Genomic DNA, 15991 nt, shown 5'->3' on the forward strand with positions numbered 1-15991 from the left:
GCAGCTGCAGCAATAGTAGCTGCAGTAGCAATAGTAGCAATAGCAGCAGCAGTAGCAATAGTAGCAGTAGCAATAGTAGCAGCTGCAGCAGTAGCAATAGCAGCTGCAGTAGCAATAGCAGCAGTAGCAATAGCAGCTGCAGTTGCAATAGCAGCAGTAGCAATAGTAGCAGTAGCAATAGTAGCAGCAGTAGCAGCTGCAGCAATAGCAGCAGTAGCAATAGCAGCTGCAGTAGCAATAGTAGCAGTAGTAGCAATAGCAGCAGCAGCAGTAGCAATAGCAGCAGTAGCAATAGCAGCTGCAGCAATAGTAGCTGCAGTAGCAATAGTAGCAATAGCAGCAGCAGTAGCAATAGTAGCAGTAGCAATAGTAGCAGCTGCAGCAGTAGCAATAGCAGCTGCAGTAGCAATAGCAGCAGTAGCAATAGCAGCTGCAGCAATAGTAGCTGCAGTAGCAATAGTAGCAGTAGTAGCAATAGCAGCAGCAGTAGCAATAGCAGCAGTAGCAATAGCAATAGCAGCAGTAACAATAGCAGCAGTAGCAGCTGCAGCAGTAGCAATAGTAGCAGTAGCAATAGCAGCAGCAGTAGTAGCAATAGAAGCAGCAGCAGCTAAAATAGCAGCAGTAACAATAGCAGCAGTAACAATAGTAGCAGCAGTAGCAGCTGCAGCAATAGCAATAGCAATAGCAGCAGTAACAATAGCAGCAGCAGTAGTAGCAATAGAAGCAGCAGCAGCTAAAAGTAAACATGAACACAACAAAACAATGTATCTATTTTATTTTAAATGTGATCAGAATCATTTCTAATGTCGCCATGATTCATGGACAAGCAGACTAAAACAAAACATAAACACAGGTGCTCTGTTTGAGCCACACATTATACATTTAAGCAGAACTACATTAGAGAACTACAAATCCCATCAGCCAAACCAGGAAGTAAAGTGCCGGTATTTTCGAACTCAAGCCAAGAATAAACCTACGATCACTTAAATTCAGCCGGAAACACACAAAGTGACAACACACTAATACAACACTTTTCAATCCGCACATTACTGCAGTTGTAGCTTTTTAACTTAATCATTTTGCCCACGTCGTTGAAAAGCTAAAACAGCGCGTGTTTGCTCTGGCTGTCAAACAGCCAGCCAGCCGCGGACTTAGCGAACACACAACAAACAAAAAAGAAAAAAAGCGAGCAAACATGGATTTTAAACAATATTTCAGTTAATCTAACCAAGAAAAGCGGACATAAAATGATCTTACCAGTGAAGTATGCCGGTGACGAAGCACGCTGTTTTTTACCAAACGAACAATGACGCCATTTTTAAAAGCTACCTAAGTAGACACCTGACAGTGGTAGCCACGCCCATCTTAAAACTCCCAAGCAAGCCCGCCATAAATAAATATAAACATAACAAATACACATAATAAATCCAACATAATCCATAGAAATCAAAAGTGGTTCAAAAATAAGTTTGATTCAAACTGGAAATCAACTATCTTCTGTTGATTCGGTAGTTCTTAAAAGTTGGCAGATTTATCCAGAAAGTCAGCAGAGAGAAAACAGCGTAGTGGTTGTGGGATATATTCCCTCACTTTGTAATTCATACATCACATTCACAGCTCAGCAGCCATTGTTTTATCGAACACATAACATTATTTAATACATGTTTTCACTCCTCTATTAGTCTGAAGTCTTTGATTGTCACACTTTACTCTTTTTTTTCACTTCATTGACATTTCTAGAAGTACATTTGAAATGTTTCCTCTTAATGCTTTTGCTGCTCTGGTACATGTGCTGTCATCTTTCCTCCATCAAGATAGCTCAGCTTCACAATGTTGGAATATTGACTGCTGATATTAATATTCTTCTATTGTTTATAACATTACATTTTACTCTTTTTATTTGCTCAAATGAACAGGATGAAAGTGTCTTTAATTGTCACTACTGAGTGTAATTATATATAATTATGTATATAATAACCTTCCATTCTTCACTGCTTGATTTAACTCACATCTAATTTTATCCGGAGAGAACTAGACCATAAAAAGATGGCTGCACATCAATAAACTATCTCTAAACTCCAATAAAACTAAATAGGTCATTTTTGGATCTTATAAAAATGTCAAACAAAAATTATGAAAAGAGTAAAGTTAATCACATTTTTGGAATACAACATAAAAACTAAGCTGGAAACTACATAAAAATCATATAAAGAAAACATTTCAGAAATTGTGTGCAATACAAAATAAAATAAAATACATACTCACAAATATTAACTACATTTATTGTACCCAACTTTAGTTGAAGCATACATTGTGTATTGCATAAAGGTCTGGGGACATACATATAAAACACTCAAAAAACAATATTCATATTACAAAAGAGAGTAATAAAGATAATAGAATGGATTATAGAGACCCAACAAATGATTCAGAAAGTTACACATTTTAAAATTGTATAAAAGACAACTGTTCAAATGATGTATAAAGTAAATAATAATATGCTTCCAGAAGTGGTCCAGAAGATGTTTCAGATGTGAACCAGTAAATATGAACTAAGAGGGATTTATGTGTACTCAAAAGCAAAGGTATGAACACATGTAAAACAAATATGTACATCATATAAAGGAGTTCATCTATGGAATCATCTACAATTACAAAATAAAATATGTACCACTTCATTATTCAAAAAACATATATAAAGCATTATGAGTAAGTATAAAAGTGAATTATGAATATCTACATATTAAATGTTTATTGTATGTAACATATTTTATGTACTGTTTGTTCTCACCTTTTCAGTCAAATAGTTCTGTTCATTTTAAAGTACACAAATGTGTATATTAACTCATGTACTTGACTGAAATAAAAGCACTAATCTGAAGTGTCTAATCTATAAATGTTAGAATCATATTAACAAGATTGTGTTACACACACAACAATGATGTCACACATGTTATATGTGCTGATGTTGTTAGAAAGTCAAAGTTTTGACAGTTTATTTCAAATCCTGCATCTTCATTTGCTGCTGCTGTTCTCACCAGCACACTTGTGTTTCTTACACTGGGACTTAGAAGAGAATCTTTCACCACACACACTGCAACTCAACACTTTCTCACCTGTGTGTGTTCTCATGTGTACTGTAAGAGTGTTTAGGTGACCAAAGCTTTTGTTGCACTCTGGCTTTTCACCAGAGTGCGTTCTCACGTGTGATTTTAATTGCTGTCTTTCTATTTAATGTTTACCACATACTGAACATACAAAAGGTTTTTCGCCAGTTTGTGTTCTCATGTGTACTTTTAAACTTTGATTTATTACAACACGTTTACCACATTCTTAGCAGGAAGAAGTTTTGTCTCCAGTGTGTATTCTCATGTGTTTTTTGAAATGGTCCTTTCGAGTAAAATCTTTACCGCAGATTGAACATGAAAAAGGTTTTGCTCTATTGTGTGTTTTCATGTGTACTTTTAAATTGTGATTTCTTACAAAACTTTTACCACATTCTAAACAGGAAAAAGTTGTTTCTCCAGTGTGTATTCTCATGTGTTCTTTTAAACTTTGATTTCTTAGAAAACTTTTACCACATTCTGAACAGGGAAATTTTTTTTCCCCAGTGTGTATTCTCATGTGTGTTTTGAAATGGTACCCTCGAGTAAAATCTTTACCGCAGATTGAACATGAAAAAGGTTTTTCTCCAGTGTGTGTTCTCATGTGTAATTTTAAACTTTGATTTAATACAAAACTTTTATCACATTCTGAGCAGGAGAAAGGTTTTTCTCCAGTGTGTCTTCTCATGTGTATTTTCAACTGTTGATTTACAACAAAACTTTCACTACAGATCGAACACGAAAAAGGTTTTTCTCCAGTGTGTCTTCTCATGTGTGCCTTGAAATAGACCTTTAGAGCAAAATCTTTACCGCAGATTGAACATGAAAAAAGTTTTTCTCCAGTATGTGTTCTCATGTGTAATTTTAAACTGTGATTTAATACAAAACTTTTATCACATTCGGAGCAGGAGAAAGGTTTTTCTCCAGTGTGTCTTCTCATGTGTACTTTCAACTGTTGACTTACAACAAAACCTTTACTACAGATTGAGCACGAAAAAGGTTTTTCTCCTGTGTGTGTTCTAATGTGTGCCTTGAAATGGCCCCTTTGAGTAAAATCTTTACTGCAGATTGAACATGAAAAAGGTTTTTCTTCAAAGTGTGTTCTCATGTGTCTTTTCATATTGCGACCGTCTTTAAAAGTTTTGTCGCAGTGAGAACATGTGAAGTGTGTGTTGTCAGTGTGACATGTCTTATCATCTTTAGAGTCTTCATCATCAGTGTCAGGAGAGTGTGACGTTGTGTCCTCACTATCTGATAGTGGAGCTAAGAGCTTGTCTGCTTGTGATCCTCCACAGTGGTCTCCATCACCTTCTGTTTTCATGTGTTGGGTTGAGCTGCTGCTTGGAGGCTCCCCCCCTCCCCTCTCCTCACTCTCACCTTTGACCTCATCACCTTCACTCTTCACAGGGACACCAGTCACTGGCATCTTGGTGACATCAACCTCCTCCAGTCCTTCAAGATGTCCTCCCTGCTGACTGATGCTGTGTTCCTCCTCTTCCTCTTTAATGTGAGGGCTCAGTGGGTGCCCCTCTTCCTCTTTGAAATGGGTTATCAGTGGCTCCTCCTCTTCCTTTTTAAAATGGGGGGTCAATAGGTCCTCCTCTTCCTCTTTGATGTGAGTGGTCAGTGGGTCACCCTCTTCCGCTTTAAAATGGGGGGTCAGTGGGTGTTCCTCTTCCTTTTTAATGTGGGAGGGCTGTGGCTTCATCCTGAAGCTCCACTTCTGTTGCTCAGGGAGAAGATGTTCTTCACAGACGTCTGCAGGCCACAAGAAGACAAACACGTTTTAAAAAATTCCATCTCTGCTCAGTCACACAATGCATTCAGTACTATTATATGTACTTAGGAAAAACAAGTTATCGTATGAAAGTGACGCACAAACACACTGCTCTTTACAACATTATTCACAGGAAAAGAAAAACAAACCAGGACGACATGACTTTATACTATAAATAGACGGTTGATGGTTTAAAATTGATTTTGTGATGTATTATTTCATATAGAATTACTAATAGAACCATTTTAAAACAGGCTACACAAGTTACTAATTTAGTTGATGAAATATGCGGTAAAATATTTCATCATTTCTAGTATTTTCTCAAATAAAGTAACCAGATATTAAGAGTAAATAAACAAGTACATTAATAATAATTGTTTCGACAAAATAATACAATTAGAAAGGACACAATATGTTACTGCATATGTCAGCTGCCAAATTAGGAGCTTTTGTAACCCGCTTTGAAATTCTTCTATAATCAATCATATACAAAATGATATATCGTGACATATATTGTTATTAGGATATAGATCTGAGGTCATATCGCCCATACCAAACATTGGTTCGCCGAGTCGTTTTGTTTGGGCCACCAAATATATTTGTTTTATATATTCTTCGGATGTGTGTGTATGTTTAAAATGTGGGACTACTGTTCTACATCACATGGAAGTGTACATTTAAACCATTGTGGGTGGCACTGGGAGCAGGTGGGTAAAGTGTCTTGCCCAAAGACACAACGGCTCGGATGGCAGAAGCTGGGATCAAACCTGGAACCCCTCAAGTTGCTGGCACGGCCACTCTACCAACCGAGCTATACCGCTAGGCCTACCTTAAAAACACCAACACATTACCCACCGCATAAACTAAATACAATTTTAAATTTTTTTTGTCCTGTCCAGCTTCTCAGGCAAATCATATAATTGAAGAAGTGTAGGATACTTCTCTTTTTGCCATATTTGTATTTGACTTTATTAAATGTATTGATATTATCATTTGGTGCTAAACTAAAGTCTTAAAGGCCTACTGAAAGCCACTACTAGCGACCACGCAGTCTGATAGATTATATATCAATGATGAAATATTAACATTGCAACACATGCCAATACGGCCGCTTTAGTTTACTAAATTGCAATTTTAAATTTCCTGCGAGTTTCTTGTTGAAAACTACGCGTGATGTCACGGACTGTCAGGAAATATTAGCTCAGCACCAGTTACGGCTAAAAGTCGTCTGCTTTAACGGCATAATTACACAGTATTTTGGACATCTGTGTTGCTGAATCTTTTGCAATTTGTTCATTTAATAATGGAGACGTCAAAGAAGAATGCTGTTGGTGGAAAGCGGTGGATTGCAGCTGTCTTTAGCACCGAGACACAGCCGGTGTTTCTTTGTTTGTTGTGAAGCTTTAACACAGAGCGGTCAAGCGAACATGTTTTCTCTACGTCAACCAGCATGTTTTTGGATGGGGAAATTGTGATATATATCTTACCAGAGACATCAGTGGATTATTCGTCGTACTGCAGCAGCTGTCAAAAAAGGCAGCTGTGAGCTTGGCTCCTCGGCTTCTCTCTGAGACACTGCGTGTTCACCGCAGCCATCTGACCTCGAGGTATGTCTTTACAATCTTTTACAATCTTTAAAATCTCACTAAAACACTAATAAAACAATAAGCAGATAAGGGATCTTCCAGAATGATCCTAGTAAATGTGTCTAATTACATCTGAAACGCTACCACTGCCGCCGCCCGGAGCCGTCGCTTTTTTTTTACCTAGTCCTTCACTATCAATATCCTAATTCACGAATCTCTCATCCTCGCTCAAATTAATGTGGAAATTGTCGCTTTCTCGGTCCGAATTGCTCTTACTGCTGGTGGCTCCCATTATAAACAATGTGAATATGTGTGGAGCCCTGCAACTCGTGACGTCACGCGCACATACTTCCGGTAAAGGCAGGGCTTTTCTATTAGCGACTAAAAATTGCGAACTTTATCGTCGATGTTCTCTACTAAATCCTTTCAGCAAAAATATGGCAATATAACGAAATGATCAAGTATGACACATAGAATGGACCTGCTATCCCCGTTTAAATAAGAAAATCTCATTTCAGTAGGCTTTTAACAAGCTGCTCCGCTTCGTACTGCCTCTGTCACTACGTCTCTGCAGCACCCAGGATTGTCCCACCCACACAACCATCTGATTGGTTACACGCAGAGCGATAACAGCCAATCAGGAGTGCGTATTTAGAGCGCATGGAGGCAAAGGCAGGCAGAGAGGGGAGACAGTGCAAGTTAGCAGAAAGGTGTTTAGCACGTGAGCATAAGGCAGCGGACACTCCCCCAATTATAATAAACACCTCCCAGTCAACTACTTGTAACATCACTGTAAGAACCGTTAATGTTCCAGAAATATAAGCGGCAGCTCAGCTCGCTCACAGTCCTTGAGGTGAACGCTAATTAGCTTTTAGCGTAACGTTGGCTCATTTTGCAATGTGTGCATGTGTTATGGACAGCAAAGCCCTGTCTGTCTGAGAGAAAGACAAGCATTATTGACCTACAGTTAACATCTAAGTTATTTCACTTAACCTTTTTCTGTGTTGAAGCAGCAAAAAAGGACATTGTGTTAAATGAAGAACTTCTGTCTCTGTTAGTTGATATAATAATGTAACTGCATCATAAAGCCTACATGAACTATTGCTATTGTACTATTTTTTCAGCTAATGTTACATTAATCATTAGTAATGTAGCAGCTTAGTTTTGAATGGCAGGGTCCCTGCTATCACATGTTGATAACAATATAACAATTACATAATAAAAATCAACTACAGGCTTATCAAATACTGTAATAAATAAAGCATGATGAGTTGAGCATAGGGGCTTCACGGTGGAAGAGGGGTTAGTGCGTCTGCCTCACAATACAAAGTTCCTGCAGTCCTGGGTTCAAATCCAGGCTCGGGATCTTTCTGTGTGGAGTTTGCATGTTCTCCCCGTGAATGCGTGGGTTCCCTCCGGGTAATCCGGCTTCCTCCCACTTCCAAAGACATGCACCTGGGGATAGGTTGATTGGCAACACTAAATTGGCCTTAGTGTGTGAATGTGAGTGTGAATGTTGTCTGTCTGTCTGTCTGTGTTGGCCCTGCGAAATTGGGGGTCAGTGGGTCCTCATCTTCCTCTTTTTTGTGAGCGGAGCTGTGACTCCTCTTTCTCTGTAGAGGGCTGGGATTCATTTTTCTCCTTAATGTGAGAGGTATGTGGCTCCTCCTTCACTTTAATGTGGGGTTGCTTTGACTCCTCTTCAATCTGGACTGGAGCTCCTCCTTTTCCTTTTAATATAGGGGGGTTGTGACTGATTCTCCCCCATCCTTGAGGTCGGCTCTTGCTGCTCAGAGAGATGTTCTTCAATACACAACTTATACAAACAAATGCTTTAGAAAAGTCCAGATTTACCCAGTCACATGACACATTGTCCTGCACCATTATATGTTCTGATAATGTCTCTGAGGATCTCATCAGTCACCACGTTGACTTTCAAGATGTCAAAAACCATACCGTACATAAGGGAAGCAGTAAAAAAAAAAACTCATGAAAAAAAAAACTGCAGTAAAACACTTTTTTTTTTTATTAAACCCCTCCCCATAAAAACCCCTCCCTCCACCATTCACACTCATCCACACCCACTCACACAAAAAAGGGTTTTTTCTTTCTGCTACCAAAATTCTGGTTCCCACAACATATATAACACAGTCTGCAGGGGACACAGTCCCTGCAACACACATGATTGTGTGTGCCGCCGGTCCACTAACATTATCATTAATTACTATTTTTTATGTAATTGTTTTTCTATTGTGAAGTGAAGTGAATTATATTTATATAGCGCTTTTCTCGAGTGACTCAAAACGCTTTACATAGTGAAACCCAATATCTAAGTTACATTTAAACCAGTGTGGGTGGCACTGGGAGCAGGTGGGTAAAGTGTCTTGCCCAAAGACACAACGGCAGTGACTAGGATGGCGGAAGCGGGAATCGAACCTGCAACCCTCAAGTTGCTGGCACGGCCACTCTACCAACCGGGCTATACCGCCCTATTATTTTACTTTCTTTTTTTATCCAAGAATTTTTTATTTATTTCTTTTTTTTAGTCATCTTATTTTATTTTATTTATAAAATAAAAAAAGGACCTTATCTTCACCAGACCAGGTTGTTAATGAAATTAGACTTGTCTAAAGGTTTTTAAAGGGGAACATTATCACAATTTCAAAAGCGTTAAAAACAACAAAAATCAGTTCCCAGTGGCTTGTTGTATTTTTCGAAGTTTTTTTCAAAATTTTACACCTCCCCGAATATCCCTAAAAAAAGCTTTAAAGTTTTTGATTTTCCCTATTTGCGGTACGACTATCCATTTCCCTGTGACGTCATACAGTGCTGCCAATACAAACAACATGGCGGTTACCACAGCAAGATATAGCGACATTAGCTCGGATTCAGACTCGGATTTCAGCGGCTTAAGCGATTCAACAGATTACGCATGTATTGAAACAGATGGTCGGAGTATGGAGGCAGATAGCAAAAACGAAATTGAAGAAGAAATTGAGGCTATTGAACAAATAGCTATTGACGCTATTGGGCCATAGCATGGGTGTACCTAATGAAGTGACCCATAGAATGGCTGCCTTATTAGCATCGCATTTAATGTGGGTATTTAGTTTCAAATGTACATACAGCTAGCTTAAATAACATGTTAGCATTGATTAGCGTAGCATGTTAGCATCGATTAGCTGGCAGTCATGCTGCAACCAAATATGTCTGATTAGCACATAAGTCAACAACATCAACAAAACTCACCTTTGTGATTTAGTTGACTTAATCGTTGCAAATGCATCTGCAGGTTATCCATACATCTCTGTGCCATGTCTGTCTTAGCATCGCCGGTAAAATTTACAGACACTCTGGCAAATTTAATGGGGGTCTGGTGGCAGATTTCTTGCCAGTGGTGCAACTTGAATCCCTCCCTGTTAGTGTTGTTACACCCTCCGACAACACACCGACGAGGCATGATGTCTCCAAGGTTCCAAAAAATAGTCGAAAAAACGGAAAATAACAGAGCTGAGACCCGGTGTTTGTAATGTGAAAATGAAAATGGCGGGTTTATTACCTCGGTGACGTCACGTTCTGACGTCATCGTTAAAAGACCGATAAACAGAAAGGCGTTTATTTGCCAAAACTCACCCATTTAAAGTTCGGAAATCGGTTAAAAAAATACATGGTCTTTTTTCTGCACCATCATATTGACGCTTACATAGGTTTGGTGATAATGTTCCCCTTTAAAACCAGGTCCAGTCCAGATAATGTCCAAGTCAGGCTCAGCAACACACACCCTCATCCATGTACAAAAAAAAAAAAAAAATAGGTAAACAACAGATTGCATATAATTTATAAACAAAATTACATTTTCATAAAAAGCATTTGTGTATAGTCCACATTATGTCCAAGTCAGACTCAACACACACCTTCATTTTCTACACTCAAAAATAGGGAACACAACAACAGATAGCATACATGTTGCTGTTGTTGCATATCTACAAACATTATTACAATTTCACAATAAGCCTTTAAGGATTTCCCATCTTTTTTCATGTTTTTTGGCATCATTATCGTTGTCAATTATGTATCTTTCTAAAGTTAAAAAATACTGAATAAATGTTTTAAAGAAAGTAATATCTATTTTTGGTTTAAAAATAAACCTTTTACCGAGTACTATAATTGTCAATGAACTCTCCTAAAATAACAGAAACTACATCAAGCTTCATAAACAAACCAATCCTTGAACACATTTTGTCAACTCCCACCCAAAAAGAAGACACAATATGACAATACCAAAACAAATGCAGGGTGGATTCAGATTCCTGACAAAAAAATGCGGCAATCGTCTGACTCAGTCATATTCCATAGTTTTAACATTTTCCCCGTGGGTAAGAAGTTATAAATAATTTAAATTTGAAAATAACAATTTTGCACATCGATGGTAGTTTTGTAGATTAGTTTGAATATGGTATCCCACGGCAACGGGCAGTCAAAAAAGTCCTCCCATTTTCCATATGTGTTGTATGGGACAGCCTTCAAAGATTTCTTTATTAAATAAAAATTATATTTACTTTAATTTATTTTAGTTCCTTTTTGCCAAATATAATTTCTTATTAGAGGTTTACAAACTAGTAATTTAGTAGTTCCATAATTAATTGTTTCCATATCTTTTCCTAATTACTCCAATTAGTTGATTAAAAGAAAAGCTTGAACAAACATCACCATACATAAATCCAAATTCATCATACTTCGTAATTTTACCATTCTCATTGATATCATTGACAAAAATGATTCCTCTTTCATATATATCTTTCCAAAAGAAGGGCTTTCCATCTATTAAAATATTATAGTTCATCCATGTTATCTGCTGCAAAATATCGTCTCTTTTTTTTGGCACATAACATTTTAAACACCACCATGAGTGGACTGTTCCCTTTATGAATCCCTCCATGTTTCCCAGCAGACTCTCTACATAAAAAAAAAAATGGGAGGGGATCACTTGTAAAAACGGATACAATTTCTTTTGATACAGTACATGTTTTCTGTCCAACAGCACACTTGTGTACCACTCAGTGTTTAAATACATCTTTGGAACAATTGATGCTTTTAACGATAGACACATAGCTTCAAGGCTGAGAAGTTTCAGGCCCCCATTTTCATACTCAATCTACAAAAACCTTTCTTTTAATCTTTCCTGGTTTGCCGTCCCGGACAAAATCGAAGACCCTCCGTTCATAAATCTTAAAAAAGTTTTGTGATGGAACTTGTAATGACAAAAACAAATAAATAAACTGAGGAACAATTAACGAGTTGATAATAGATATTTTACCATACAAGGTTAAGGATTTCCCTTTCCATAATTGCAAAATTTTGTCCAGCTTTCTTAGTTGATTATCATAATTTACTGAGCATAGATCTTCCAGATTCTCTGGTTCAACAACATCAAGTATGTTAACTGGTCCGTCTGTCCACAAAACAGGCACTTTGCATTCCATTCGGAAGGACGTTCCCTTTAGATTTCCGATCCTTAAAATTTCACATTTATCATAATTAAGCTAAAGCCCAGATTGTTGTGAAAATATATCCAAAAGATCAAAGAGGTTCCGCAATCAATGAGGATTGGTGCTGATAAAGAAGCTTGTATCGTCTGCATACATTGTTATCATTGTTCAGTGCTAGACTGCTTCATCCCAAGTGCAGGACTAATAGACTCAAGAACTCCTTTGTCCCACACACCATTAGACTGTACAACTCCTCTCTGGGGCGGGGGACGGGGGTTATTAGGATGACAGGGGATGCAAAACAATAACAGTGCAATACGTTTTCATAACATGGTCACTACTGCCTACTTTGTCTTGTTATATTCTTATTTTACTGTTGTATTGTTATTCCCATTGTTTTTATTCTTTTTGTAATATTTCTCTATTTTGTTTCCTTTTAAACCCCCATTATTTACTTTTTACTTTTTTAAAAATTGATCTCAACTCTGTACACTGCTGCTGGAATTTTAATTCTCCTGAAGGAACTCTCCTGAAGGAATCAATAAAGTACTATCCATATATCTATCTATCTATCTATCTATCTATTATCTTACTTTCAATATTATTATTGCTGAGCCCTTCAATATTTCTATTGAATCAATCAATGTTTACTTATATAGCCCTAAATCACTAGTGTCTCAAAGGGCTGCACAAACCACTACGACATCCTCGGTAGGCCCACATAAGGGCAAGGAAAACTCACACCCAGTGGGACGTCGGTGACAATGATGACTATGAGAACATGATACTGATGATACTGATGACTATGAGAACATATGAAAACATGATACTGTGAAAGATGGATCCAACACAGTCGCGAGAGTCCAGTCCAAAGAATCTAACTTTAATCGCTAATATTTCCATAGCAATAATAAATAAGTATGGAGACAAAGGGCACCCTTGTCACACCGCAGTGAGGGATGTCTTGTTTTGGGTTTTTTGTCTTATGGTTTTAATTTGAAAAGTAACTCTCCTCTCGTTTCAGGTCACTTGCCCTTCCTTTTGTGTCATCAGTCTGACGTCATCCCTGTTCTCTGATTGTTTCCAGCTGTTCCCTATTACCTGCATGTGTTTATAAGCTCACTCCTTCCTTTGTTCTGTGCCAGATCGTCTCGTTTATTCATGTCTTTGTCCATGCCTTGCCTTGTCTTGTGCCTATGTCCCTTGATCCTGAACCCCTTTATGAATATTTTGAGTTTTCCTTTCTTCCTCCTCAGCAGAGTGATTTTTGATTATTTAGTGAATCAGCCGCAGTGGTAAGTTTCAGTTAAGTTTTTCATTCGTACCTCAACTTTTTGAGTGACTATTTTTGTTAAATACTTTATTAGATTAGTTAGTGTAGAAATTTTCATAGATGTTGTTTTGGTCCTCCTGTTGGAGCGCTTTTTGTTAAATACTGTTTATAGTTCGTCTTTACTTTTGTGTTTTCCTCCGTTCGGAGTGATTTTTGGTTGTTCCTTCTTTTTCTGGAACCTTTTCGCCGAGTAGTTTATTTTTGTGATTATAGATGTTTTTTCTTGACTCGGGAGGTAAAAGGAAATTGTCAAAATAAAAGCCTGTCTAAAGTCCCAAATCTGCATCTGAGTCCAAATCCTTTTACCAAAGCGTGACAACCCTTGTTTTAGACCTCTTAATAGAGGTATTGTCCCAGAGATGTATCCATTATTGATAAATCTACAGTTAGTTTTATTATATAGCGTCTTGAGAGTTGCCAAAATTGAAAAAAAATTAAGTTTTTACAAATAACATCTAAGCCACGGTAATTTTGTCAAAAGCCTTCTCCTACAAAAATGAATCCTCTTTTATTTTCCGTATTATAATTTTCTATAATTTCTAATAACTGTCTAATATTTTTTCCTATGTTTCTTCCTTGTAGGAAACCTGATTGATTTGGTGAATAATATTTGACAAAACAGACTTAAGTAGTGTAGCCAAACATTTTGCTAGTATCTTAGCATCATAACACTGAAGTGTTATTGGTCTCCAATTTTTAAGATAAACTGGGTCTTTATACTGACCATTTATTTCCTGTTTCAACAATAAAGAAATAATACCTTCTGCTTGAGTGTTAGACAAATAACCTATTTTATATGAGTAATTAAAACTAGAAAGCAATGGTTTCTTAATCTCTTCATAAAATACTTTATAAACCTCAATAGGTATTCCATCTAATCCTGGGGTTTTCTCTGGATGAAAAGATTTAACAGCATCCACAAGTTCTTCCTCTCTAATGAGGCCTTCACATAAATGGCTTTCTTCTGGATTCAATTTTCTTTCATAATGTTCTGGAAAAAAATGTGTCGTTTCAGGAAGAATTACCGGATTAGAAAAAATATTTTTAAAGTAATGTTCCATTTCTTTCAACAATGTGGTGTGTGTATCCAATACCTTTCCATTTGTTCTAATAAGCTTGGAAATGTTATTTTTAGAACAATTTTTTTGTTTGGATATTTAAGAAGAATTTTGAACACTTCTCACCTTTTTTCATCCAGATTGCTCTGTTGCAGTCATGACTTTTCAATATTTTTTTTTCAACTAAGTCTGCTAACTCTTCTTGTTTGGCTGTAAAGGAATTTAATTGCTCACTAGTTGGATTATCAATACGATCTATATTTTTTTGTAAATCCTCAATTTCTTTCTTTAATTCCTGTTCTGCCATTTTAAGTTGTTTTCCATGAAGAATACGCAATTGAATACCCCCTAAAACAACATTTGAAGGCTTCCCAAACTATTTGGGGATTTGATGATCCTACATTGTTTTTAAAAAAGTCAGTAATAAGTTTCAAGTTTACAAGTTTATTCACAATACAATATAACAAATACAATAATGGTGAATATCATCATTTAAAGATGTTGGTACGTGAGAGGGTCCCCCAAATAAGCTAGAAGAAGATTTTAACAGGGGGTCCAAAGGACAATATGTACATGGAAAGATGAAACATGGTAGCAAGCACAACAACAAAAACAAAACAACAACAACGCTATATGATAAACACAAGATAATAGTACTAAAGCAAGCATACACATACATACATACATTCATTCATTCAACCATGCAAAACCCAACAGTAGTCTACCCCACATGGGGCATTAAAGATATGTGGTTAAAAGGCAAGTTTTCAGTTTCTTTTTGAGGTTGGAGAATGGATACAGCATCTTGAGGCTCTCATTAAGCGGGTTCCAAATCTTTGGTCCCCTGCATACGACACTGTGAGCGGAACAAGCCAGTAAACGATGTTTACCTGTTATCAGATCTAAGTTAGGAGTGTTGTGGACATGCTGAGGATGGTAAATAGGAACCAAACTACAGAGCCTAAGATTCAGCCTGTAAATGACTTGATAGGTGAAACAAGCTTTTTGATAAATATTGAACTCTGTCAGTCTTAAGAGATGATATTTATGAAATAGATGACGTGTTGGGGCATTAAACTTGGACCATGACGTCCATCCATCCATCCATCATCTTCCGCTTATCCGAGGTCGGGTCACGGGGGCAACAGCCTAAGCAGGGAAACCCAGACTTCCCTCTCCCCAGCCACTTCGTCTAGCTCGTTCCCAGGCCAGCCCGGAGACATAGTCTTCCCAACGTGTCCTGGGTCTTCCCCGTGGCCTCCTACCGGTTGGACGTGCCGTAAACACCTCCCTAGGGAGGCGTTCGGGTGGCATCCTGACCAGATGCCCGAACCACCTCATCTGGCTCCTCTCGATGTGAAGGAGCAGCGGCTTTACTTTGAGTTCCTCCCGGATGGCAGAGCTTCTCACCCTATCTCTAAGGGAGAGCCCCGCCACACGGCGGAGGAAACTCATTTCGGCCGCTTGTACCCGTAATCTTATCCTTTCGGTCATGACCCAAAGCTCATGACCATAGGTGAGGATGGGAACGTAGATCGACCGGTAAATTGAGAGCTTTGCCTTCCGGCTCAGCTCCTTTTTCACCACAACGGATCGGTATAACGTCCGCATTACTGAAGACGCCGCACCGATCCGCCTGTC

At 37.8% G+C, this 15991-nt stretch overlaps 1 protein-coding gene across 4 annotated transcripts in view; it reads right to left on the minus strand.

Annotated features, from left to right (window-relative positions):
• Nucleotides 1–15991, minus strand: part of LOC133542457 (gastrula zinc finger protein XlCGF57.1-like) — a 170172-nt gene that overhangs the window by 33916 nt on the left and 120265 nt on the right. For 3 of the 4 annotated variants that reach the window (XM_061886605.1, XM_061886604.1, XM_061886603.1), the window contains exon 3: nucleotides 2265–4865. The exons of the other annotated variant lie outside the window; for it this stretch is intronic. In XM_061886605.1, the coding sequence (XP_061742589.1) occupies nucleotides 3337–4865 (1529 nt within the window). In that variant the 3' untranslated portion in view covers nucleotides 2265–3336. Of the gene's footprint in view, nucleotides 1–2264; nucleotides 4866–15991 lie in introns of those variants that run through there. 4 annotated transcript variants of the gene reach the window in all.

Source organism: Nerophis ophidion, linkage group LG24 (genome assembly GCF_033978795.1).
Source record: "Nerophis ophidion isolate RoL-2023_Sa linkage group LG24, RoL_Noph_v1.0, whole genome shotgun sequence".
Classification (NCBI taxonomy): Eukaryota; Metazoa; Chordata; class Actinopteri; order Syngnathiformes; family Syngnathidae; genus Nerophis; species Nerophis ophidion.